Source organism: Poecile atricapillus, chromosome 4 (assembly GCF_030490865.1).
Source record: "Poecile atricapillus isolate bPoeAtr1 chromosome 4, bPoeAtr1.hap1, whole genome shotgun sequence".
NCBI lineage: Eukaryota > Metazoa > Chordata > Aves > Passeriformes > Paridae > Poecile > Poecile atricapillus.
Genome location: NC_081252.1, coordinates 10,850,774 through 10,875,171, shown reverse-complemented (window position 1 = coordinate 10,875,171; position 24,398 = coordinate 10,850,774). Strand labels below are relative to the sequence as shown.

The following is a 24,398-nucleotide window of genomic DNA, read 5'->3' as shown; positions in this document are numbered from 1 at the left end:
CATACCAGAAGAAATCTGATGTCCAGCCCCCAGTGCATGATTTTCGAGTGTTCTTGTGTGCAAGATGAGCGCATCTACTTCAGGTAATCTTTTCCTACTGGGATGGAGGTACAGGTATTATCTTACCTCAAGTTTGTCAGGGGTAATACTCCTTTCAGTTTATTCCAAGCTGCCATCATATCCTTTTGCCAGGTCTGCTCCAAGTTCCCAGATCCATTTGTTTTAATAGACTGTGTAGTTTGGAGGAAAAAAAAAAAATCAGTGGCAGTGCCAGCTGTGATAATCCCTGCTATTCTTCAGTTAAATCAGTTCCATAGGCTGGTCTAGCAAGCACCCAAAAAACTGCTGTTCCAGCCCAGTAAAAGCTTCAGTACAGGTGCAGGCAGAAATAGGCAGGCAAAGTAGCCTGAACAATGCTAAGCAGAGCTGTCATTTAATGTTGCATTGCAGTCAGTCACCATCCCTGACCAAAGACTGACACTGGTGCTGTGACAAAAGTAAGTTAATAACTACTTAAGTAAATTAGTTAATAATCTAATGAAATTTAAATGAAAATTAACAAAATTCCTACAAAAGTCTAACAGGACCTCAGTCAAATTTATATCCAAATTGGTAAAATCTGCATACACTTACAGATGGATTTGGCCCTCCAACTTAGGAGATCTCAAAAATCATTGGGTTGACACTGTATGTTCTGGTTTGCTATCTTCACTTCCCACAACTATTGTCATGACAATTCTGCTTCAGGATGAAATGCCAAGGATTCATAATATGACACAGCAGCTACATATTTAAAAGACGAAACATGGTGGGACACACAAAATCAAATCCCTTTTCTTTGACAATATTGACCCAAACTTAACCAAATAATTTCCAGAATTATGTTTCTAACTATCAGTGTGACTCTTTTTTTCCCACCCCATTATTTACATTTACACATGAGTACACTCAAGATTTCTATACAAATCATATTCTGGAACATTTCTGTACTTGCCTAAGGTGTAAAATATCATGTGAATTTGTGATTTCCCCTTTCTTTTCCTCTGAGGAAAAAATAGTCAGTCTATTTACAGCTAATCAGGTATAGACATGCTTTGACTTGAAACAGATTTTTCTAAAGTCTGTGCAGTATTTGTAGCATATTAGGGCGGTAGGCTATCATTCTGTGTTATTCTAAATAGTTTGAAGAAATAATTTTGTCCCAGGAGAGGTCCTATCAGATGAGATACTGTTTGTACCACTCTAACTTTGTGCTGGATCAGGCATAATTTATCCAGCTCAATTGACAGAAAGCTGGCATAAACCCCGAATAAACAATGTAATATATGCTGGGGCTCATTTGGTAAAAATGCAGTCCTGTGCTCACACCAATATAGATCAACTTTTTTTTTGTCTGTGTTAAAGACAACCTCTCTGACTCTCTCTAGGCTGTTTCTGGCTAATGTCCATCCCGCTTCCAATTCTAACAATCTGATTGTTAAATTATAATACTGCATTTCCTCTTTGGAACATGGATTTCTCACTCAGTTTCAGCCTAGTCCTGGTCATTACTCAAAAGCAAAAGGAAGGCATAAGGGGTACAGAGATAACAGAAGGATATACACACACTAAGCCTGCTTTTCCAAGGTCTTGTGTTTTATTTAGTCACACACAGACCTGCTAGGTGAGTGCAGAACACAGGACAAGGCCTCCTATTTTAATTTCTTAGTATTATTTACTTACTTGCAAAAAGGTTTTAATAACCAATTATCTGCAAGGTACCTAGTGTACCTCAGTTGTGAATTAGAAACTCTGAATCTAGCCTCAGATATACTCAGACTGATGTGTTCAGTCAAGAAAATATAACAAAACACAAAAATTATGTTCTTCTTTCCAGTTGTCCTTCAAATCTTAAAATACTTAATGTTTTCATATATGCACAATAATTACACTCCTCTCATCACAGGATCTAGATAACTCCCAAAAGGATATGGTTGTCTCTTCTCAAATAAGGCTTGTCTACATCAACTATCATAGGGAGTACTTCCTGCCAGAAAGAGTTGTGCCTAACTTTTCCTCCCAAAAGTTTTAATACCAGAAAAAATATAAGTCCTGTTCTGAATGCCTTGAGGAATTTGGTCACACCAATGTCAAAACCACTATTTTCCAGTGTCAAGCACTGAAAGGACAAACTGGAACCTTGTTCTGAACCAGTGGCATTGCTTGCAGTGGATTAGCAGTTGTTAACATACTTGGGTCAACCTCATCTGCCTTCTCCTGACATTATTTCAGAAGCAAGTCCCAGACAACGCAGGACCTGCAGAGAAAAATCAGCTATTGTTCTCAGCCACTGCTGAAACAGAACACGGGTTTGGCAGGCAGGACAACACTTCCTTTTATGCTATCAACAGTTTACACTCGTTGTAGCCTACTTCATTTTCCACCTTCACTTGAGAAACTGAAAGTGAGGACTCTGGCAAGGTTTGGATCCTGAAAAATTCTTGCTAGGAGTTGGTTTGAGCTGACTCACACTTTTGGGAAGCATCCATGCTTTTGGAAAGAAATCAGGAAGACTAAAATTAGAGAGACTACGTCTATTCAGATGAGGCCATTTTAGGAGCAGTTTATTGCTGATAGATAGGGTGGTTTGGTGCTAGCAAACTGGTTTGGAATCACCATGCCTGTATGTTATGAGGCTTTATAGAAGCCTGTGGTGGTTATTCTTTAAAAAGATTTAGGTTAGGCTATAAATTTCAGTTTTATAGTGCCAGAATCATTGTAAGGTTTCCATAGGGTTGATTGCTTTTTTAGACGACATGTCAAATTAAACATAAATCTTGGTGTGTGTTTTTCTGCGAGCACAGGATGCTTTTATAGCTGATCTTACATGCTGGTTGCTTTACTCATCTTCAAAAATTCTGAAAATTGCATGATGGCCATTTCTTTATGATTAAGTAAACAAAAAATATCAAAACAAACAGCTTCATTAATATTAAAAACATATAAAAGAACATGTTTAAGGGCAAGGCCACTAAACCTTCTGTAAACTAACAAAACCCTGGTTTTAACTACCTCATAGAGTTTGGCAGACCAAAGCTAAAGTGAAATCTGTGAAAATAAACTCTATAAATGCACTGTCATAACTTTTATGTTCTACACTATACAAGTTACTGCTCAGGGACCTTGTAATTAGTATTTACAGAATTTGTATCTGCACATAAACTTTAGATGTTAGAAACTCTTTGTTGCCCTTCTAGCAAGTGCCTTCTTCCCTCTTTTTCCTCATGCCATTGTCAGTTTCTTTTCCTTTGTTCCTGTTATACCTGCTGCAAGTTTGGATTTTGGTGTTACTCTTGTGCACTTCCACAGCAATGTCACCAGGAATGAGATGCAGTTCCTTGCTACCTGTAGCAGTGGCTTCGCTCAGCCTCCTTACTGGCCCTTCCATTCTCTGAGTACCTTCAAAATTGAAGAAAGAGGATTTGTTGATGTGAGATTACAAAGAAAAATGTTGCCAGGCTTCTCTCTGATAAAGGCCTCTGTTTGCAAACTGTAACACAAAGGCTGTGGAATAAAATGAAAAGGTGTTGTGTTCCAGTACAGGAATGTCTTCAGCCAGTGAAAAGGTTCTGTCGACTCTGGTGACAGTAGCATGTACCAGAGAATGTGAGTCTTAATAACAGAAATTACCCAGCAAAATTCACCTTATTAATCAAACCAATCAAAATTCTGGCTGTGCAGTAAGTTCATAGGTAACATTTATTAGAAATTGGCAAAGGTTACTGATGTGAATGATCCTACCTGATAAACAAAATCTGTTATTCCTCAACTTCCTCCCTGCTCCTCATCAAAAATAGAAAAATACAAAGGGCAAACCCTGAAATAAACACGGACTTTGCCACAGAGGACTTCAGCAATTTACTCCTTGCTATGACTGCTTGCCAAAGAACAGGAGCTGCACGTGTGCAGTTTTCACACATACCTCTCCCTAAAAGGAGAAGGGAAAAAAAAAATTACTTACAGGGACAGACTGACTTTTGGTGACTTTGAACCCTGACACCTTTGTCTAATTATCATGACAACTCTATCTCAATCTGTTTGCCATTATGTGTGAATGATGCAGTTCTAGACTATGACACCACACGAAAGAAAAAGCACCTCATTGTATGAATGGTGCCTATTTAAAGTATATAGGTCACTAGTATGACACATTTACACTTGGCTGTGTAATTACCATTCTCTCTTATCGAAGGGAACTTTAGGGTGGAAGAGAGGCCATAAACTGTGTAAGCTGCTCAAACGGCTTTTGCCCTTTACAGAAGCCAATCTCTCCGGGAAAAACCAACACTGTAACACATAGGGCTAAAGAAAATGCTTGTTGGCTTGAGACACTGGCTCCTTCACTTCACAACAAAAAACAGTTGATTTTTTTACCCATGAAAAATTGAGCCCCAGACCAGTAAGTCTGAAGAATATTAGTTCTCTCCTAGCCTAAACCAGGACAGTGGGCCAATATGAATTTTGTTACGTGACTGCTCATACTGCATTTTCAAAATTTTTAATGAAATTCCTGAATATTTCAGCAGTCCATCATTATAAGACATGATAGTAAACAATTTTTCATAGGTCTACATGTAGAACTTAATATGAAATAAATATGTGCAAAGGAACTCAGGCAGGTACTGTTCTGAATTAAGACATCAAGCATTGCGTTGACCTCATCAGTGTTTCCAAGCTGTATCAGCTTAAAACAAAATTGTCAGCACATCCCATACATTAAGCCAGGTTTAAAAATACCCCAGATCAATGGAGCTGATTGATTGTTCTGTGACTCCAAATTTACTCAGAAATCCCCACATTCCTTCACACACAGTCCACCTCCTAATCTATCCCGGACGTAGCCTGTCCTTGCGTGATAAGAGATGTCTCCTCAGCTTCAAAATCAATGGAAAATAGGCCTCAGCTGTGAGAATGGTTGGTGTCAGAGTTCAGTTTCTGTTCGGAAAGCTGTGCTCTCCTTGTGCTTTTCCCTAGGTTCTGTTCCTTCCAGAGGCTGTAATAAGCAGTGTTTGAAAAGAAAAAGTGAACAGCATCACCCTGAGTCAAGACATTCACCTCCTAATGGATAAGTTATCCAGACGTTGAGGAAGCAGAACAAGGTGAGACCGCGTGTGAATACAGCGATGAGTTATTCACTTTCTAGGTGTTCTTTCAATTTTCTCAGGGGAAAAAAACAACAAATCTATAAAATTAAGTAATTACTCAAGAACAACCAAAGCTATAACACCTGTAATTAGAAACTTCTTTTGTACATTTTTTCAGGGCTTACTAAGCACTTTATGGGAATCTGTCATATGTATATATTATTACTATTTTGTTTGCTCTTCAGATCAAATCCATGTGATTGATCTAGCTGTGCACAGGTTTCAGAATTTGAAACATTATGAGGGTTTTTTTCCCCACAGTGCCCAACTTTCCTTTCACTCCTTTAATCATACTGCTGCAATTACTGCCCTGACACCTGCAATTATATACATTAGCTGTACCTGGGCTTCCCAATCACGGATCACGATCTATGACAGCTGGCTGTCAATTAGATTGAAATAAGATTTGTTCACACCTAAATAACCACTGAGAAGCACAGCACTGAGAAGCACTGAGAAGAACAGCAGAAGCAGCACAGTAATGCTGAGAAACTTCTGGAGACCATTTATCAGTTGTGTAAGTCTTACACTGTGGAGGGACAGACCTTTTGTCTCGCCAAACCAGTCAGGCAAGGAAGAAATGCTGGAAAAAGTCATAGTGGAGAAACTGTGTTTTCTGGCATTTCTTTGGCAGGTGAAACTAATAGCACTGTAACAAAATTTGACACATTTGGAAACAGTCCAGATTTATTTAGTATTTGTCTATTTTGTAGCATTTAAATTCTTTCAACTACAAGTCTCCTAAACGTAGTCTTTTAAATTATTTCATGTCCTTAGGGTGGGTTCCTGAAACTCCTTTTGGTTTCCAGCTCTTATCTGAGGATCAAAATAGCCACCATGCCTCACAGAACTAAGGCAAGGTGTCCCAGCCAAGCCCAGGTAGCAATATAATCTCTTAAGAAGGAATCCAGAAGAGAAGAAATTAAAAGGAATGGTTGGAGTTGCCACACTGATTTCTTAAAGTATTCCTGACAGGAATTTACTACACCACCACATTCACGCAGTGGGAAACCACAGGTTTTTCAAAAAAATATGTAGAATGATTCAGCCACTCTGGATGAACTTATAGGCAAGACCTTTCTAGAAGGATGGGTAAAAGTAGTTCACATATCTTACCACTTATTTTTGTTTTCTGAACCCATCTTTGAAATACAAAGATTCAAGGTGATGTGGAAAAATCTGTATTAAACTTAAGAGGGAAGGAAATCCAGAGATAAGACTGTGACTGTCTTTTTCTGATGTGCACCATAGCTGTGCCCAGACAATTTAAACATGTTATAATTCTGTAATAAAAACTGTTGTTAACCACAATCAAGCTGTAACTTGTTCAGATAAAAGGACTTTCTTAATAGTGTTTACTTAGACATATATTAAATACAGACTGCTGGGTTAAGGAGAATAGTGATAAGTATTTAAATTGCAGGTCTTTAACTAGCAAGAACTTTATCCTGTTTCCTCACAGAGGTAGTCATTACTGAACCGGCTCAGAGGGCAGAAGATTAAACACCTAATCATTACATAGGGTGTTGAAAACTCAGGGCTTCATGAAAATGCCAAGTATCCTCAATGTTACTTCCCACTGGGTTTAGTCCCTCGCACTGTCCTCCCAGCTTTGTGAAAACATTTGAGTTTTCCAAGCGAGTTACATGATTGTGAATTACTCCTCAAGCTGCCATTAGGCAGGGATGCTTCAGCATCGCGGAGTTACGTGGATTAACGGCGTTTCTCAAGCCCGAAGTACTCCCAGTATCACATTCCAGCCGCAGGGAGAGTTGCTGAGCCAGGCTTCCATTCCCTGAGCCCTGTTACGCATCCATGGAGTGCCTCTTCTGTGTTACCCGATGAGATGGTCAGTGCTGCTTGGCAACACGTTCACAAAGTGAGAGATGCAGAAGGCCTTCATTCTGCTTCCAGGTCTTTGTCTTCTCTGCTCCTGCTGAGACTATCTACACGCACCATCTCCCCCCTTGGAAACAATAAAACCTTTAAGTCTTTCTCCCCACGTAACTGAGCGAGCTCACTCCGGAGGAGCACAGGTAGTACGCAACGAGGTATACGAGAGCCATCTACGTGCTGCCAGTGATACATTTCACAGCAGCGTGGGTGATCCCAGTGCATCAGCCCTTTTGTTAGCAAGCACCCCATTTTATGACAGCCAGAAATGGAAGAGCGGGTCCACCCTAAGCAGCGAGGTGCATCAAGCAACCCCCTGAACCGCCTCCGCCTCACAGACCGGCCCTGGGTCACCCGAGCGGGCAGCGCCGCCGCCTCAGAGCCCTGCGCAGGCAGACGTGTCGCTCACTCAGCAGCTGCCCGGCGGGCGCTGCACGACGTGGCCGCACCGCGGTGGCCAAACGCCGCCGGCCTTCGACCCCCACCCCGGTGGCGGGGACGGGTCGCTCCTGCGGCCGCTCCCCCCCCTCCGCCGCCCCGCGGGTCTAACGCGGCGTCCTCAGACCCTCCCGCCGCTTCCCGCCCTCCGCCGTGAGGCGGCGGCGCGAGCGACCCCGCACGGCACGGCCGCGGCGCCGCCCCCCGCCCGCGCGCCGCCCCCGCCGCTCCCGCCAACGCCACCTGGGCGCGCGGGGGGAGCAGGGATGGGGGGGGGGGGGGGGGGGAAGGCAAGGGGGAGGGCGGTGCGCGCGCACGCGCGCTGGAGGCAGAGGCGCCTCTCGCGCGAGCGGCGCGCGCGCGCCGTTGGGCTCGGCGCGGGGCGTGCCCGCGTCCCGATTCGCCGGCGGGGCGCGAGCCGGGAGGGGGCGGGGCCGGCTCGGGCCGGCGGCCAATGGGAAGCGGGAGGGGCGGCGGGAGGGGGCGTGTCCGTGGCCGGGCGTGTCCCGGGCGGGCGCGCGCTGTCCGGGCAGCGATGGCGGACGATGGGCAGGGGCGGCTCAGGACTGAGGGCGGCCGGGCGAGCGGCGCGGTCGTGGCGGGCGGCGAGATGCTGCTGAGCGTGGGGCTGCTGGCCTTGGCGCTGCTGGCGGCCTACCGGCTGTACCTGCGCTGGGGAACGCGGAGCGGGCCGGGGGGCGCGGCCCGGCAGGGCGAGGCCGCCGCGCTGCCGCGCATGAAGCGCCGGGATTTCTCCCTGGAGCAGCTGCGCGAGTTCGACGGCGCTCGCAACCCTCGCATCCTCCTGGCTGTCAACGGCAAAGTCTTCGACGTGACCAAAGGCAGCAAGTTCTACGGGCCCGGTGAGACGGCGGGGGGATGGGGGGAGTCCCGGCCTGGGATCCACCGGCGGTGTTAGATTGGTGATGCTCAGCGTGTCTGGGTTCTCCTCAGGCAGCCGTCATTTTCCCAGATGCCTTGATTTGGATGTGCCATGCTTAATTCTATTTTTTTTTTCCCCTTCTGTCTCTTCTAGTAGGTTTCTCAAGTGCAGCTGAGCAGTGCTTTCTTCGTTCTAGCGCTTACGGCTCAGGAGAGGAAACCAACCAGCTGGTTATTTATTTAGGTGTAAATGCAGTATTGAGTGTGACTTTTAGTCAGGATAGAGATAGGCAAGGAGAGCTCTGGGACTAATGTTGCTGCTGTTGGGAAGAGTGCAGAAATCGAGGCAATCTCGTAAACAGACAGACAGCACTCCTCTTTGGAGAGGAAATGTGTATTTCAAAGGTTCAGAAAAGCGAGCTTCAAATAAATGTTCTGGTTTTTTGTTCACCTTGTACACTGTGAAACTGCAGCATATTTTCTCATGATAAACAGCATTCTTAATAATGAGGTGGGTAAACTTACTGGTGAGCACTGTGTTCAAGACTGATGCCAAAGGAAATGAGGTTTACGACTGCTGATAATTTTCTTCTTTAAACAATGGTGGTTTGGAAAACTTGCTGTAATCAAACTATGCAGGAGTTTTCATAGTAGGCATGGCAATCTTCCTTGTGAAAGGGGTGGAGGGGAGAGAGGATACTTCCCGCTCCCCCAGGAAACAATTCAAGTGAAGTAATCATTTATTATTATTTAATAATTGAAGTTACAAAAATTAAAATACAAAGCTGGCCTGTTACAAGACTTTGTTTCTTGGCAGGAAAAGGACAAGCAGTTCTATGGTTGAACTGGGCTAGAATTTTGTGACTACTTTACGCTCAAAGTTTGTGATACCAGTTGCAAAAAGTGAAACTGCTGTAATTGAATTGAAATGCTTTTTTGGCTGGGTGCTGTAAAAGTTCTCAGTGGAATCCAAAGTACCTTGCCATGCTTTATGTTGTTTGTTAACCAGTAAAGCTGAGAAAATGCAGTCTGGTGAGCTGCAGCTTTCATGACACTTAATCAGGCTAGTTCTTTTGTCTCTCTTATTTAGGAGTTTTTAAACTGAGACCTGTATGCTGACATAAAATACAGGTAACACACTTGCTGCATGAAACTCTTAAAACACCAGTAAGCTGACAGAGTGCTCTGTGAAATAATACTGAACCATGATCTAAATACTCACTTTCTCCCTTTTGTGTATCAAACTTCATTTGAATGTTAGGCTCTCCTCTCCAGATACCATCAGTGGTTCACACTGTCAACCTTTGGAGGCCTAGTATTGTTAGGAAGCTAAAACTTAATGTTCTAGGACATCAATCTGCTTTTTGATAACTGGTAGCAGCTAGTTTCCTTAAAAGCAGTGCTTCAAGCTTTTCATAGAGAGGGACAAAAGCTTTTTTATTTTTTTTTTGTCCCTGTAGTGAAAGATTGCCTTTTTCTAACAAAAGTGACATCGTTTTTGTCTATCAGGCCTGTAACTTGGGATGTTGCATGTAAAGCTCAACCAGTGCATCATCAGCTGTGTGTTCTCTGCCAAACATGATGATTTTTGAATCATGCTGACGTGGTTTCCCTTTTTGGATACATATCAGGGAATTTTTTCTTGCGACTGTTTTGTGGCCGAAAAGAAAAATACTAGTAGGTAGTTTGCAGGCCTTTAAAACCAAAGAATTCAGGTGGAAAAGTCTCCTACAGCTGGTAGAGATCTTTTCAGTAAGACTTCAGCCAGAGTAGCCAGATGTCCACAGCAGTTCCCATGGAAATTTTATGTCTCATAGCTGGAGCATGGCAAGGGAAGTGCAAAACATACCAACAAAGCGTGGCCAAATTTTAACAGAAGAAAGAGCTGAGGACATTGGCTTTGCTGATATTTCAGGCTCTGACTGTGAGCCTTTAGTAGCTGGTTGAGGTACTGATGTGAAGAGAGAGTGCTTTAGTTTTGAAGGCAGTGGGAAGCAGGGGCTGAGGGTTCACTGTCAGTTTTCAGCAAGTCTGGAGGGCTGGGTTAATGTTTAATAACGTGGCTGGCTCTGGTGGCTTCTCATGTCTTCATAGTATGGTCTGTTTTTTCTCTTTCAGTGTAGTTTGGATGCCAAGGTGTTAATTTTTTTTTCTGCTTACAGCAGAAAGTTTAAAATGCACAAAATTGTCATCCAGTCCAGATTTTTGTCCAACAATTGAGATGTTTTTAAAGTTTCCACCAAACTTCTGATTTTATTCAAAGTTCTCCTGGTTTTAATTTTCTGTCCAGCAAATCCTGTTACACTTTTGTCCATTTCATTGAAGAGCCCTTTACATACAAGCAGTTAAGGTATTTTTAAATAATGTTAGAGTGTTGAAACCATCCTTTCAAACAGCCATGACTGAAAACTTAATTTTCTTGAACATTTAATCCAAATGTTTCTTTTTTTTTTTTTTTTTTTTTGTGTGTGTGTTTGTTTCTCATGTTGTCTTCTTTAAGCCTTCCACAGTTTACCTCATTGGTATCCTGTTAGTGTTCAGTATTTCTTAATGTATTTTAGCTACGAGTAAAGAAAGGCTACAGTGCACATTTAACAGTCTGTGCCTCAAAAAACCACTTTGCTTACATTGAACTCTTAATTTAAAACTTTACTTGCCAAGTTCTTTTCCAAAATGCTGCTTTGTCCTGCAAATACACTGTTTCAAGACTTTATTTAGGTGTATTAAATTCCACTTCTGCTTGTGCCCAGGTGAGTAAGTGACCTAGAATGCTTTGACTGATTATTAACTCTAATTAATTGCCTTTCCCTTTAGCATCCACAAACTCCAAAAGAAATAAAGTAAACAATTAGTGGTTCACTATTAAAAATATTGCATAAGCAGACTGTTAAGAGAACCTCTATTGGGACGATTTCCCATCTGTAATCACATCTCATAACTTAGGGTCTAGTCATTTATACCTTCTGTGTGTGCTGTGTTGGTTTTAGATCTTACAATGAGACACAGTTTGTTACTTTTCATTTATTGTAACATTGAACTTTGTGTGTTTGTTTGGATCAAGATTTCTGGTTGTATATTTGTCAGTAGAAGAGCATTGTAAGAGTTAGTGTACTTTTTGTCAGCAAATCTTAATATTTAGAAGTTAAGCTTGCATGCCAAGGTAATGCTGTAAATAGGTTTTGATTAACATAGTAAATACTTTGTGCATTTATGAAAAATATGCGTCTTTGAGCATGACAAAGCAAGATTATGTGCAACCCTGAGTATGCAACTGTTCACGTCATTTCTTGGTTCTTAATGTTTCATGATCTTAAAAAAATCAATTTCCTGACTTTCCTTCACTGCAGTATGTTGTCACTGTCAACTCATTTCTCATCTCACCTGTCTTCCACAATGTCATGAAGATTTCTGATTTTCCAAGTTTGTCAAGAAGAATAGATTAGATAGTAGTTCCACAAAAATATTCCATCATAATACAGTTTCCATGGAGGGAAAACTGCCTCTATTTTGTTGTAATGAACAACTGTCATTTTTTCCAATAATTTGTATAAAAATAATCTCATGCTGTTAGACTTCCTTTGGAATTGAGGGCCATAAATTGAACTTTGTCCCTTGACCACATGGAAACGGTGCTTTTCCATACATCCTTTCCAAGGGTATGGTTAGAGTGAAATGTTGCAGGAGGGACTCTACATACGTTGTATTTGGAGAATACTGTTAAGGGTGGCCTTATCTTAAGAACACAACAGTGTGAGGGGTTACAGATAAGTACAGAGGATGAGACTGGGGGAAAGAAATGTTTTCTGTAAAGTGTGAAAGGTCTTCTCAGTGGTTCTGATGTTTGTCAGCTCTTTTTGGTTGTCTATGTAGTGGAAGTGTCTCTCGCCCTGGGATTCAGCTTTTCAGAGAAATAGCATTTCTGGTTAAAGAAGTGGAGTTCCAGCCAGAAGCAGTAAAACCGAAAGGTGTATACACACATATTGGTGAGGGATTGTTTCCATACTTCTGGTTAAAGGGAGTAGTGCCTTTGCTACCAGGGTAGAGGTTGTTCTGAGCCTTCAGGACATGTTCATGGAGAGCAGTAAAGTGCTTTTGTGCAGGAAGATCAGCACTCTGTCTCCTCCTCTGCTTCTGCTCTGTGTCCGTCATCTCTCTCTCTTGTTTTTTAAATTTCTTTTCCCCTTCTTCACAACCTCATTATATTCCTTAAAACTTGAACAACTGTATGTTTCATAATAGGTCTGTGTAAATTCCTAGTTCTTGTTTAAACCAATCATGTTCCAGTCACAGAATTGATTAGGCTGGAAAAAACCTCAGAGTTCATTGAGTCATCTACGTTTGAGGGGCCTAATCAGGCAGGTGTGCTCAAAGCAAGATACATGAAATGTGATAGTGACATCATTGTTAGTGACATGCAAATGTTAAGTCCAGTACACAGCAGCATCATCCTCACTGAACCCAGCCAGCATTGCTTGTCTTATTAGGAAATAAACTGGTGGTCAGAGCATTTCACACTAAACCAAGATGGGGAATCCAGGCCCTTCTCAAGAATGCAGCTATCTTCCAGAAAGCTCCTGACTGGTGGCCTACAGGCTCTCTTACCAGTGCTTGTCATGTGCCCCTTAAGTTGAAATTGGGTCATTGATTCTTGCACTTTTTTCTTTTTTTTTTTTCCCCACAGAGTTAAAAAGCAAGTAATCAAAAGAGAGGGTGAGACTCCCTGGCTTTGTGCCTGAGGAGTCAGGTTTAGACTCCTGTTTCTGGGCAGTTCCCATCTTAGCATGTAGAGTTCACATCTGTAGAGTTCGTTCCCATTTAGCATGTGGATTGGTTTCCTAAGAAGACATAATTTCCATGCAAGTTGTAAGTTAAAATTGACCCATATATTCCTTGTCATGTAAATCTGGAGCACTAAAGTTAAAATTATGTCACCTTGAATTCCCAGTGATAAATGTTATTAGAAACCTTCTGCTTTCAAGTTACATCTCCAAATGGCTTAGTCTAGCTTCCAGCTTTTTCATTCTGTCATGAAAGATACAACACTGAACAAACATGTGTCAGGATTCAGATTAGAAAATTTGAAACTGCCAGTGAAGGTTTCACTTCAGTTTGGAGTGGAAAAAGTAGGCAAAGCAATTGAATTATACAGTTAATAATTTTGTAGCCTGTCTCCCTTTACCTTAACTTACATGAAGGGGAGATTAGTCCTTACTCTTGTCTACAGATTAACAAGCGTTGTCCATGAGTATCTAAATTTCAGACAAATTTGGGTGTATGGAGCCCACAGATGCATATTTGGTGATTGCTTTGAAGAAACCAAAGCTACTGGTTTAAAACGGAATGTTGTGGTTAACCTGCACAGCTTCTTTAGAGAAATCACGTGGACCTTGATCTTGTGAAAACGAATACGATTTTTAGCTTACCTATCTCTTCATTAGCTATAAAGTCCACATGTGGCTATCTGTGGACTGTGCTGCCCCTTGGAGCAATCCAAAGTTCAGTATGCAACATTCACCTTTGTTACTGGTGTTGGAGTAATGGTCTGGGATGTCCCACAAAGCTGCTACCAAACTGAAAGGGTAGGGAGCCTCTTAGGCAGCCAGGGATATACTCTGAAGTTGGATACCAGCATAGGTTTTGCTGAGGGAACTATTGACCAACCTGGCTGGAAATTGAAACATGTGCTGTTCCAAGGTCCACTTCACCCTGTTTTGGAGGAAGTGACTAGAAGCAGTGCTTCCAAATAAAAGCTTCATGGTTCAGAATTTTTAATGTGTTGCTTTAGGTTGAATAGATTTTTCTTTGAAAAGAGAAATTAAATCTTCATTAGAGAACCAGAACAGTGCTAGGAGATGCAGAAACTTTGAATGCATTTTTATGGTCCGAAGAGACTTCAACTTTACCAGTTCTCAAGGTACCCAGTTTATTGTGAATAAAGACAAATGTCAGGCTGAACAGGATGTCAAATTCATCAAGGCTACTAAATTCTTATCAGGATTCTGAAAGGAAGTGAAGCTCTGCAGGTGGTGGGTAGCAACGTTTTGCTTGTGTTGTAGCTTAGAGAAGGGTGTACTTCATACAAGGTGGAGTTGTAAGGTAGATGAGGACTTTATACAGGGGAAATGCAGTGTATGAACATGGCACAGATGTGGAGAGAGGCAGGCAAATATGTGGGGTTGATAACTAGTCTCCGGGCTAAAATAAACAAAGGCTCTGAAACAGAGTTGTTTAAATGTGAAAACCATAATGGGAAGAAAAGCATTCTTCAAGGAACAGCTTTCCTTTATGGAAGATTCATACCTCCATATAACCAAGTAACGTGTAGCAGATGTGCTTCAATTGGTTTTGACATTTCTCTGACTCTTGTTGTTGTACTATACCAAGTAGAAGTGTAAGGAGAATTTTTTAAAGACATATTTGACTGTGAAATGCCTAATTTGGGGCTACAGCAAAAAAAACACCACTGAAATTTTGTGATACTGTCTCAGAAACTTGCTTTGTTTTGCATTCCTGTGCTACAAACTGCTCTTCCTGCCCTCTCTTCAACGTGTCTGTCATGTCATGCTGCAATCAATTATTTACAGCAGGAGCCAGGCTAAATAGGTGGGCAGACAAAAGGAAAGGAAAGAAGGACTGTGGGTAGGGCTTGCAGAGTAAATTGCATCAGGCCATGAAAGAGCTCCGTGGGAGTGTGTCTAGGATTGCACTGATGTCTCTGCCTCAATCATGTTCCTGAAGGATATTTTCTCCCTGGGATTTTTTGTTCTGGCACTTTCCTGGACACTTCTCCAAGTGCAATGAAATCTGATATGCAAAATAGCCTTTTCAGACTGTTGCACCAGTTTTTCATATAAAAGTGACTTAATAAACTAGGACCTAGAGCACAACCTCAGATCTCTATGTTTTGTATTAATATAAAATACTGTAGTTAACCTCTGTGTAAAAGCACCTGAATGGAAGCTTTAAATCTTGAAGTAGATTGCTCATACTGAGATCTCTGAACTTCTGCTTTAGCAACCAAGGTGAAGCCAAGCTTGCACCATTTACTAATAATCACAATTCAATATTTACCTTTTAGTACAGGATTAAGAATAGAACACATTTCTAAGTTACATTTGCAGAGCTGGAATTTCAGATGCTGTCTGCTAAGTCCAAAGGTTGGTTTTAACAAGTTAGCATTCCACTGAGTGCTTGGACCTGACTTGGTGATTCCTCTGTGACTTCTGAATACTTCTGTAATAAGCATTCTGGAATGTTAAAGTTCAAATTCAGTTTTAGGAAAGAAAAAAGATATTGGTGTAATAGCATCTGAGATTACTAGATACTTGCAGATATTTTGCATCAATTAATCTTAGTGCAAGCTGATGTATTCTAAAAGTTTTGATGCTTTCAGTTGTGTTATTGAGATTTAAGAATGTTCAGTGCTTGATACAGATAAATGTAATATCATTCTCTTTTTAATATAAATAATTGGAATCAAGCTGGTGGACACTCATCTTGGCAGGTGCTGAGAAGCTCTGAAAACCACTAAATGCAGGGTAAAAGGGAAGGGGAGCAGGGTGCTACTCTCTGATTAGCCAGAGTTTGGAAAACACCTTTTACAAATAGTAGGATTTATGGACACATTAGCTTGAAACACTTCAGAGAAAGGAAAAACTGGGGACAGAATAATACTGTTGGTGGGTCACTAAGCAACAATTTATAATTGCTTTTAAGGATTTATTAATTTGTAAGAGCTGTTTATAAGAGCTGTTTATAGCTCCCATGTTCTTCATTCAGAACATCAAAAGCTAGATCACTTGAATGATTGCTGTTTTGCTTGAAGCAGGATTTTTTGCTTGAAGAAACTCTGTGTTGTGTCGCAGATGATGGTCATTGCTGGCTCTTAGCCTGTCCTTTGGAAGTGACTGAGCATGTCAAGTGCATTGGTACAGGATTGATTTCAGTCTCTAAATCCTGCTTTTCAAATAAATACCTAATTCAGAATGCAAATAGGAAAGATGGCCCTCTTGACTTTGTTTCCCTGAAATACCGTACCTTGTAGTCCCTGATCCCTGAGGTAGTTCTCATGAATGCTGTTCTTGGAGCTAAATACCTGAAGGGATGAGCACAGAGATGCAGTTCTTCATTATGGTCAGACTGGTACAGTGCAAACTTCCAGCTGATAGTTCATGCTCTAATATCTACTTCTTGTGAAATTGTGCTTTGAAATCAGTTGGTTTATTTCCAGAGAGACGAGGGAATTGTCTTTGGCACACAGGACAACCTTCTGTTCTCAGGTTTGACTGTAAGCAGCTTTCAATGCCAAGCACTCTGGGGTGGAGAGACGACACCAGTTCTGGTGAGGACGTAGTTTCTTCTAATCCATATGGTACTCGGGTTCCCCGCTTCAGGAATTCTCCCTGCTGCATTCAGCCTGTGTCTCAGCCCTGGAGTCAATGCCCGGCAGGAGCAGATAGGTGTGGTGGCTGGAGCGAGCGGCCTGGGAGGAACCAGCCTTTCGGAATGATTCCCCATGGCTCATCCTGGTGCAGAAGAGGTCTGAGGTGCTCCAGCAGGCAATAGAGGGGGTGAAGGACAGTGTGTTGCCACTTGCTTGTGTTCATTCTTGCCCATGGGTGCTGCCTTTTCTTCAGGCTGACGGCCACTGTTGAGAGGTAAGCCAGAGAAGGGTTCTGGCCTGTTTACCGCCAAGCAGGGACCACTCTGTAGCAAGCCTTGGGTATCTCTGTGGTGCTAGGCTGCTGCAGTTAGTGCAGAAAATTTTAAAGTGTGTTTTTTTGGGGTGTATTTTTTTGTTTGGTTGGTTTTTTGTTTGGTTGTTTGTTTTTTTTTTTATTGGTTTGGGTTTTTTAATTGATCTGAATTTAAGGTATTTGGGTTTAGATCAAAAAAATCTAAGATAACAATATGTTTAAAGTTCTTTCAGTTAATTAAAATTTGGGAAAGCCAGTTACCAACCTTACCCTGCAAATTGTTGGCTTACAAATTGTCCATTTCTCTTGGTAATAATATTTATTTCACAGTCATTGCTCAAAATTTTATTGGGATATTTGTACTGCTTTGCATTGGTCAAAAAGTACAGAGGAAGCAGTTGCTGCATATTCCTAGTGTGACAGTTAGTGTTGTTTTCAAGAGCATTACAGGCTAAGGGTCTAGGGGATCTGCTGCCCAAAATAAGTGAGATGATTTCCTCAGGAGTAAGAAATGTCACAAAAGATGCAGAAAGTTCTTGTGATTCTGCAAGTGAAGTGAAATCATTAATTAGCTCTCTTAAGTTCTATTTATTTATAATAATGGATTTCTAATTAAGATGTCTATGCAGTTTGCTTCTGTTCATACCCAACTTGTAAATATTCAATGTGTTGCTTAATAGAAGTGTATTTCTTTTGAATTCCAGCCTCTGGTCCCTTTGGAATTTGCCTCAACTGGCTTGCATCAACTGACAGGGATTTTTCCAGATACCCCTTCAAAGCTATTTTCGTGGTTCTGCTTCTCTCAGCAGACTTTATCTCCTAGCGATATTAAAGATTGAATTGCAGTGCTGTTGAATGTCAAGCAGCCATGGCATTGAAACTGCTGCTGTTCCCATCAGTGCAGAAATTTAATGTATGGCTTTGGCAGACTACGTAAAGAACTGAGATTTGATCACTATAAGCAAAGACGTGAAGGTATCAATTTTGTCTTTTTGTTTTCAGAGGGTCCATATGGAATATTTGCTGGCAGAGATGCCTCCAGGGGACTAGCAACTTTCTGTCTAGATAAAGATGCACTCAGAGATGAATATGATGACCTATCGGACTTAAATGCTGTACAGATGGAAAGTGTAAGAGAGTGGGAAATGCAATTTAAAGGTAAATTCTCAGATTATCAGCTTAAGGAAATAATTGTAATAAAAATTACTGATTTGGGCTTGGGGAAGGTTTTAAAGATGTTGACAGTAATATTATCAGAGAATATGCTGGCTTAGAAGGGACCCCGAAGGATCATCAATTTCAACTCTTAGTCCGGTACAGGACCATCCTCAAAAATCCCACCCTGTGCATGAGAGTATTGTCCAAACACTGCTTGAACTCTGTCAGGCTGGTACTGTGACCCTGGGGAGCCTGTGCCAATGCCCAACCATCCTCTGGACCAAGAGCCTTTCTCTAACAGCCAGTCTAGCCCTCCCCTGACACAGCCTGGGGGTTGTGTCACTCACTGGTCACCACAGTGAAGTGTCTGCCCCTCCTTGTCCCCCTCATAAGGGAGGTGCAGACTGCAGTGAGGTTCCCCCTCATGTGGGTGCAATGTAACTTTGTTAAGACCAGACCAGGGATTTCGGGCCTTTCTTCCACAGAGGCTTTCACTATATGTCACTATAGCTTTTTTAACCTTTTAATTTCATACAAGAAAACTGTTCTCTTAGCTTTTCAGCACAGAATTTCACTCCCAAATCTCATCAACTTAGCTGGTGGAACTCCTCCTCAAGGTTGTTGGCTTTGGATGCCATGGAATTATCATTAGGACTAAGAGTTGTTTTAACATAAAGGGTTGAATGAGTTTATCTTGAAATAATTTCTGGCAAATATGGAAGTACGGCTCTGGAGGGAGGGGGAAGCATTTTCACACAAACTTAAATCAAAACAGGCTGAAGGATTGAAGAGCAGTGGTTTTTAGCCCTTGGGTGATAAATCTTGCCTGATCAGCTGGAGGAGAATGGAAACTAAGTACTCACAGTTAGAGAAAGTAATGGTAGAAAGATTGCTTTAGAAGGCTGAGCTTGCTGCTAAATTACCATCAATTGCAGTGATTGAGATTTAGAAATGTAGTGTGTAGGAGAAAAAGTGAATTTGCAGTAGTATGGGCTAGCAAGCAAATGCAGCTGTATTTAATTGTTAATGGAATCATAAATCTCTTTCAGAAAAATATGACTACGTAGGTAGACTCCTAAAACCAGGGGAAGAACCATCAGAATACACAGATGAGGAAGATACCAAGGATCACACTAAACAGGAATGAACTTTGTAAACAACCAAAGTCAGGGGCCTTCGGAACTGCAACCTCTTATTCCCCATCACAGAATGTCCTGCATCTTTGGGTACAGTTCATCTGCTGCGAAAAAACATTCAACAGGTTTTGTACAAGGAAAATAATATACTCACAAATGAAGATTTGAATACTAGACATTCTTTGTGCTGCCAAATTTTTTGTTGCAGTTTATTTGTAATGTCTGGTTAGGCTTCGTTAGTGAAGAGGGGCCAGGGATTTAAAGGCAAAAATGTTATTCCTTTTTATCAGTAAGCTGAAGCCTTCAACTCTAGTGTACCTTACAAGCTCTCTAAAAGACGTGAGTCTTCAAGCTCAGAGGAAGGTTTGAATCTTGTTTTGTGTGTGTCTTCTCCTTCAGCATTAAAAGAAAGATATACTCATCCACATCAGCATCAGTAGGTTAGACTACTGCAGCCGGTGTTAAAAATGTGAATTTCCAATTTTGTTTTGTATGTGGGCGTTAGTAGCCCAGCAGAGTACTTCAGTTCTCTAAGAGAAGTCCACATAGATTAGGATGGGGATAAAATTCATCCTTTTCTCAAAAGGATTGGGTAAAAAAGTTTCTTCTACAACAACTGTTATCTGAAGCCTGCCTCCCCACCTTTTTTCCATCCTCTAAATCAAATCAAATATTAATTGTGCCTTATTTCGCTTACATAGACTTGAATTGTTTTAAGGGACAGCCCCCAAATTGCAGTTTCATAGTCACTACAAGCAGCAGTGAGACTGAATTGGAATGTTCTGTTGACTGGAAAACCTTGATGTCATTCTGTGTATAGAATGTAAAAGAGGAGTACTCAGTGTTACTGCCATATGTTAATACTACATATACTTAAATTAGCATTGTGATGGCCAAATGCATACTCCCATGCTTCTTTTTAATGAAATACAAACACACAAAAAAAGTCTCCCTTCCTCCTCTTCCAGAAGCTGCCTAACTCTTGGGAGCATAGCCTTCACACCCCCGTAGAGTGAAGGGGCGTTGCGCGCGTGTGTCTGTGTGTGTGTCTGTCTGAATGCAAGACTTGGGAGGGATTGTTTCTGCAGATATTGTAAATACGAGTACCATTTTAATAAAGCATGTACAATACCACATGTGCTGTCAGACTTTGTCTAGAAGCTGTTAAGCAGAGCTGGAATATGATGCAATAAAAAGGGGGAGAAATCTTGGATAGATGAAGCAGCCACTGCTATCAATACTGCTCTTTGTCCTGGTGGAGTTATTTTCCCTTTCAAGTCCCAGCTGTTGAGGAATCTCGAAGACTTACTCAGGTAAGCTGTGTTTAAGAGACTAATCCTATGCCAGTGAATTTATGGTGGTGCAGGGGAAAGTGATACAAAGAAAGCATTTTAGTAACTGTGTAATATAGAGTGTAAGGAATATGTCACATGGCATTAACAGGACAAGAACAGCAGCGTTGTGGCTTACGTTTGTACCTCTGGTTGCAGATTTCACCCGTGTTAAGTCTACAGTTACAATTTGTAACAAAATTGAGCTAGATCTACTTTTGTTTTACATGCTGTTGAACTGTAAACTCTGAAATTCCAGGGATGACTACTTTTTTTATTCTTATTTGACTGAAAGAGATTCATTTTGATGTAAATGAAACAAATAAACAAAAACTCCTCTGTGGAATCGTGTGTAACTCACGTGTCCTAGAAGGCAGAATGAATTCCCTTTCTTTCATCTCCAGCCTTGAATTAGAACTGTTTTGGCATGGAAGAAGTAATAGAAATGGAGTTGTTTCTCCATAGAAGTTGTGTTTGCAGGCTCCTGTAGAGGTTTGACACTCCTGGGAGGTGCGAAATCATTAAGAATTGGCGTCTGCTTGAGTCACGAGCTGAGCAACAGTGCAGTGTCCAGGCTTGGATTGGATGTCTGCTAATCATCTAACTGCTGAAATGCTGGGCATGCTGCTGTAACTAACCACAGAAATATGTGGTTTAGATGGAGCAGTGGGAACCAACAGGATAAATAAAAGCTTCCTTGCATAGGACAGGGGCTGGGAGTAATTAAACACCAATTCTGTATCTGGATGCTTCACTGGGGAATTTTTTTTCTTCTAGGTAAGTTTCACTATAAAAGGTTTTATGCTGCATTTACAGTACGCCTTTCACTTTTAGCTATTGCACAGCTGTTGCACCTCGTCACGGCACCCAGCTTGTCTGGCTGTGGAACAAGAAAAGGCAGCTTGCCCAACTATCCCTTAGGATCCTAAGTCGGATTAGTTGTTAGTCTCCAGGCTTCCACATGAAATGTTTGTGTTACAGCTTCTGCTATAAAGTCATAGCTGGAAGTTCTTGACACTTGCTGTTTCTCTGCTCTTCACTCAGTACAGCTGTTGGTTTTGCTACACCACGCACAGCTGTAGCATTAGCTGCTCCTCCTCCATTAGTGCTTGTATGTACTTGATGGACTAACTTCCTACTGGTGAAAGAAAGGTAACTTTTGAAGGAAGAGTAGTTTGGTGTCTGCTGTGACTTACTACCCCAAGTGCAGCCTTTTCTTTCCCTTGCTATCAAGAAGGCAATGAAGCTTAATCACAGTGAAGTTACGTGTAGTTCTGTTGCTGCGGTTTTAAAATTGCTTTAGGACAATGCTTAAAATTTAACTTTCATGATTAGCTGAACAACAAGATGGGTAAAGAGTGAGTTTTGCACCTTAATGGTAACTATGAAGAATACAAAACTTGTCCTATGGCAGCAGAACATTCTATAAGCTTAATGTCTAGTGGATTTAAATTAACTTCATCCATCCTACATACAAAGTCACTGGTGATCTAAAACTGACAACCTAAAAAAAGTGCTTTAAAGCACACTGTAGCTTTCATATCCGTAAGAAGTTGGCACACAGCATAATTTAGTATAACATCAGATCCATCCAAACTTCAGTGCAATTATTATAAAAATTTGATGGAGGTGTTCAATCTTGGAACATTTGTGTCAATCACTTGGTCAAAAATCACTGTTAGGTAAAATGACAGGCACGTTGATACCGTGGTAAATTTTGTTTAAGCAACATGAGGGTCTTGATGGAAGAATGTCTCATCTTCAGAAACAAAATACATTTCTAGTGTAATATATTACTTGTTTTCCTAGGCTAGACTTGGTGTTAAATTAGTTTTAGTCATCATTTATTTTGACACTTCTGCCTTATCTTGTACACCACTTCCCAAAAATGCTTCATTTTGGCAGGAGATATATTTTCAAATCTCCTTGGAAAAGTACCATGCTGTTTCTTGATCTGAACATTTTGAATTTCCAGTAAGGACTGCAGAATTATCTCACATGCTTTTTTACTTGTTTGTATCTTTTTATTGAGCTAGATCTACTTTTCCTTGATGAAGGCTTAAATTTACTATCATTCAGAGCTGGACACAGCACATAAAATCATTTTGGCACTCTGCTATGTTTCACTTTAAATATCTCAGTTCTGAGCTATTTTCTATTTTTTTTTTTTTTTTGCTGTAAAGTAAGTTTGATTTTACTGTCTTTGCTGTAAAGGGCAGGGAGCAGTTAAACCTTTCATAGGCTTTGTTTGAGTCTCTGGCAATATTCTGTTTGACAATACAGTAAGAGTTTGTGGGGTTTTATTTCCTCTAGGAAGAGGTACTGTTCCTCTGTATGAAATAGTACATGAAAAAGATTTGGCTATTTATTCCTTTCCCCTTTAATGTGAGTAATAATGTAACTCTGGCTTGCAGACTAGCTTGCAGATGGAAAGCAAATCCTTCTCCTGGCTTGTAATTTATAGTTAAAGGTGAATGTTTCTTAACAGGTGCTCACAGATGGGGTTTAAGCTTGCTTTGACAGAACCTGTGTGCCAGGGTTGGCTGAAATGCAGGTGAAGGGTTGTTTACCTTAAATCCCAAAAGCACAGAGGCTGAAGACAGCAGAGAAGAAAAATCTTGAGATGACAGATCAAGCCTGGTGTAGCCCTGGGATTTGTCAGGAAGAGATTCTCAGCTAATCCTAAGTGTCCTCTCAGCCTGGAGCCGAGGGAATGTCATTTGTCACCTCAGCAGTGCCTGAAGCAAAGGCTGCAGCGTGGAGGCTGCCATGAATACAAACTGTTTTCCACCAATTCTAATGCTTTATCTCCCACAACAATCCAAATCCCTGTTAAAACACAGACAGGCTACTTCTGCTCAGTGCAGGAAAACATTATCTGGTTTCCAACAGGAACAAGAGCCAGTCTGAATCTTCTGGTTTAGAAAGCTGTTAGAATCCAGTATTTTGAGCATGACAAAAATCTGGTTTTAGGTAGGGCAATGTTTTGAAGTGTTTGTACGGTTATTCGTCAACAGAAGAAATAAAGACAAACCTAGAAATTCTTCAGCAAGCACACAGGAGAATTTTTAGATGAGCTAACTTGCAAAGTGGTCAATCCTAGACCACTGTTAGAACACAACCAGTCTTAAGACATAGGTTAAGGTTGCAATAAATGGACCTAAAAGGCATGGGGAGGGATGCTGCATACACAGCTATGCGTGTTCGGAGTTCTGGCCCTGCAACAAGGTCCATCAATGGACCTCATCAGAGATGATGAGCCACTTGAAGCCAGACAGCGAAACCATGAGCAATGCAAGGGTTGTTTTTTCCACTATCTGCAAGGGAAGAGGGGGAAGATTCAGTACCTTGGGAAGTGGAAGGGGCATTCCTGAGAGGGAGCCAGAGCAGTGGCTGGACTTGGGTGGTGTCTTTGTCCAGCTCACTCAATGCACTGAGCAGCTCTAGAGGCCAGGTGAAGTATTCACTCTCCTTGCTTTGCCCCATGTTTGTCATTCACCTGTCGTATTTTTGACAAATATGACAAATTTAAATTAACATTTCTCTTTTGATTCTTCTTCTGAAGAAAGATTCCAAGAAGCACTTCTACATTCACCAGGCTGGGTTTCCCCAACACAGTGCAGCAGAAATTCTCATGCAAATCTACAGCCTTACACTCTTTAAAGTTGTTTTTTTTCAAGC

At 41.4% G+C, this 24,398-nt stretch overlaps 1 protein-coding gene across 1 annotated transcript; it reads left to right on the top strand.

The window, feature by feature from the left end:
- Positions 1–8,002: 8,002 nt before the first annotated feature.
- Positions 8,003–20,520, top strand: PGRMC2 (progesterone receptor membrane component 2). Its single transcript, XM_058837802.1, has 3 exons — positions 8,003–8,377; positions 18,095–18,250; positions 19,300–20,520. Exons 1-3 carry the CDS (start codon positions 8,050–8,052, stop codon positions 19,395–19,397), a joined length of 582 nt encoding a protein of 193 aa, XP_058693785.1. The 5' UTR covers positions 8,003–8,049; the 3' UTR covers positions 19,398–20,520.
- Positions 20,521–24,398: the final 3,878 nt, after the last annotated feature.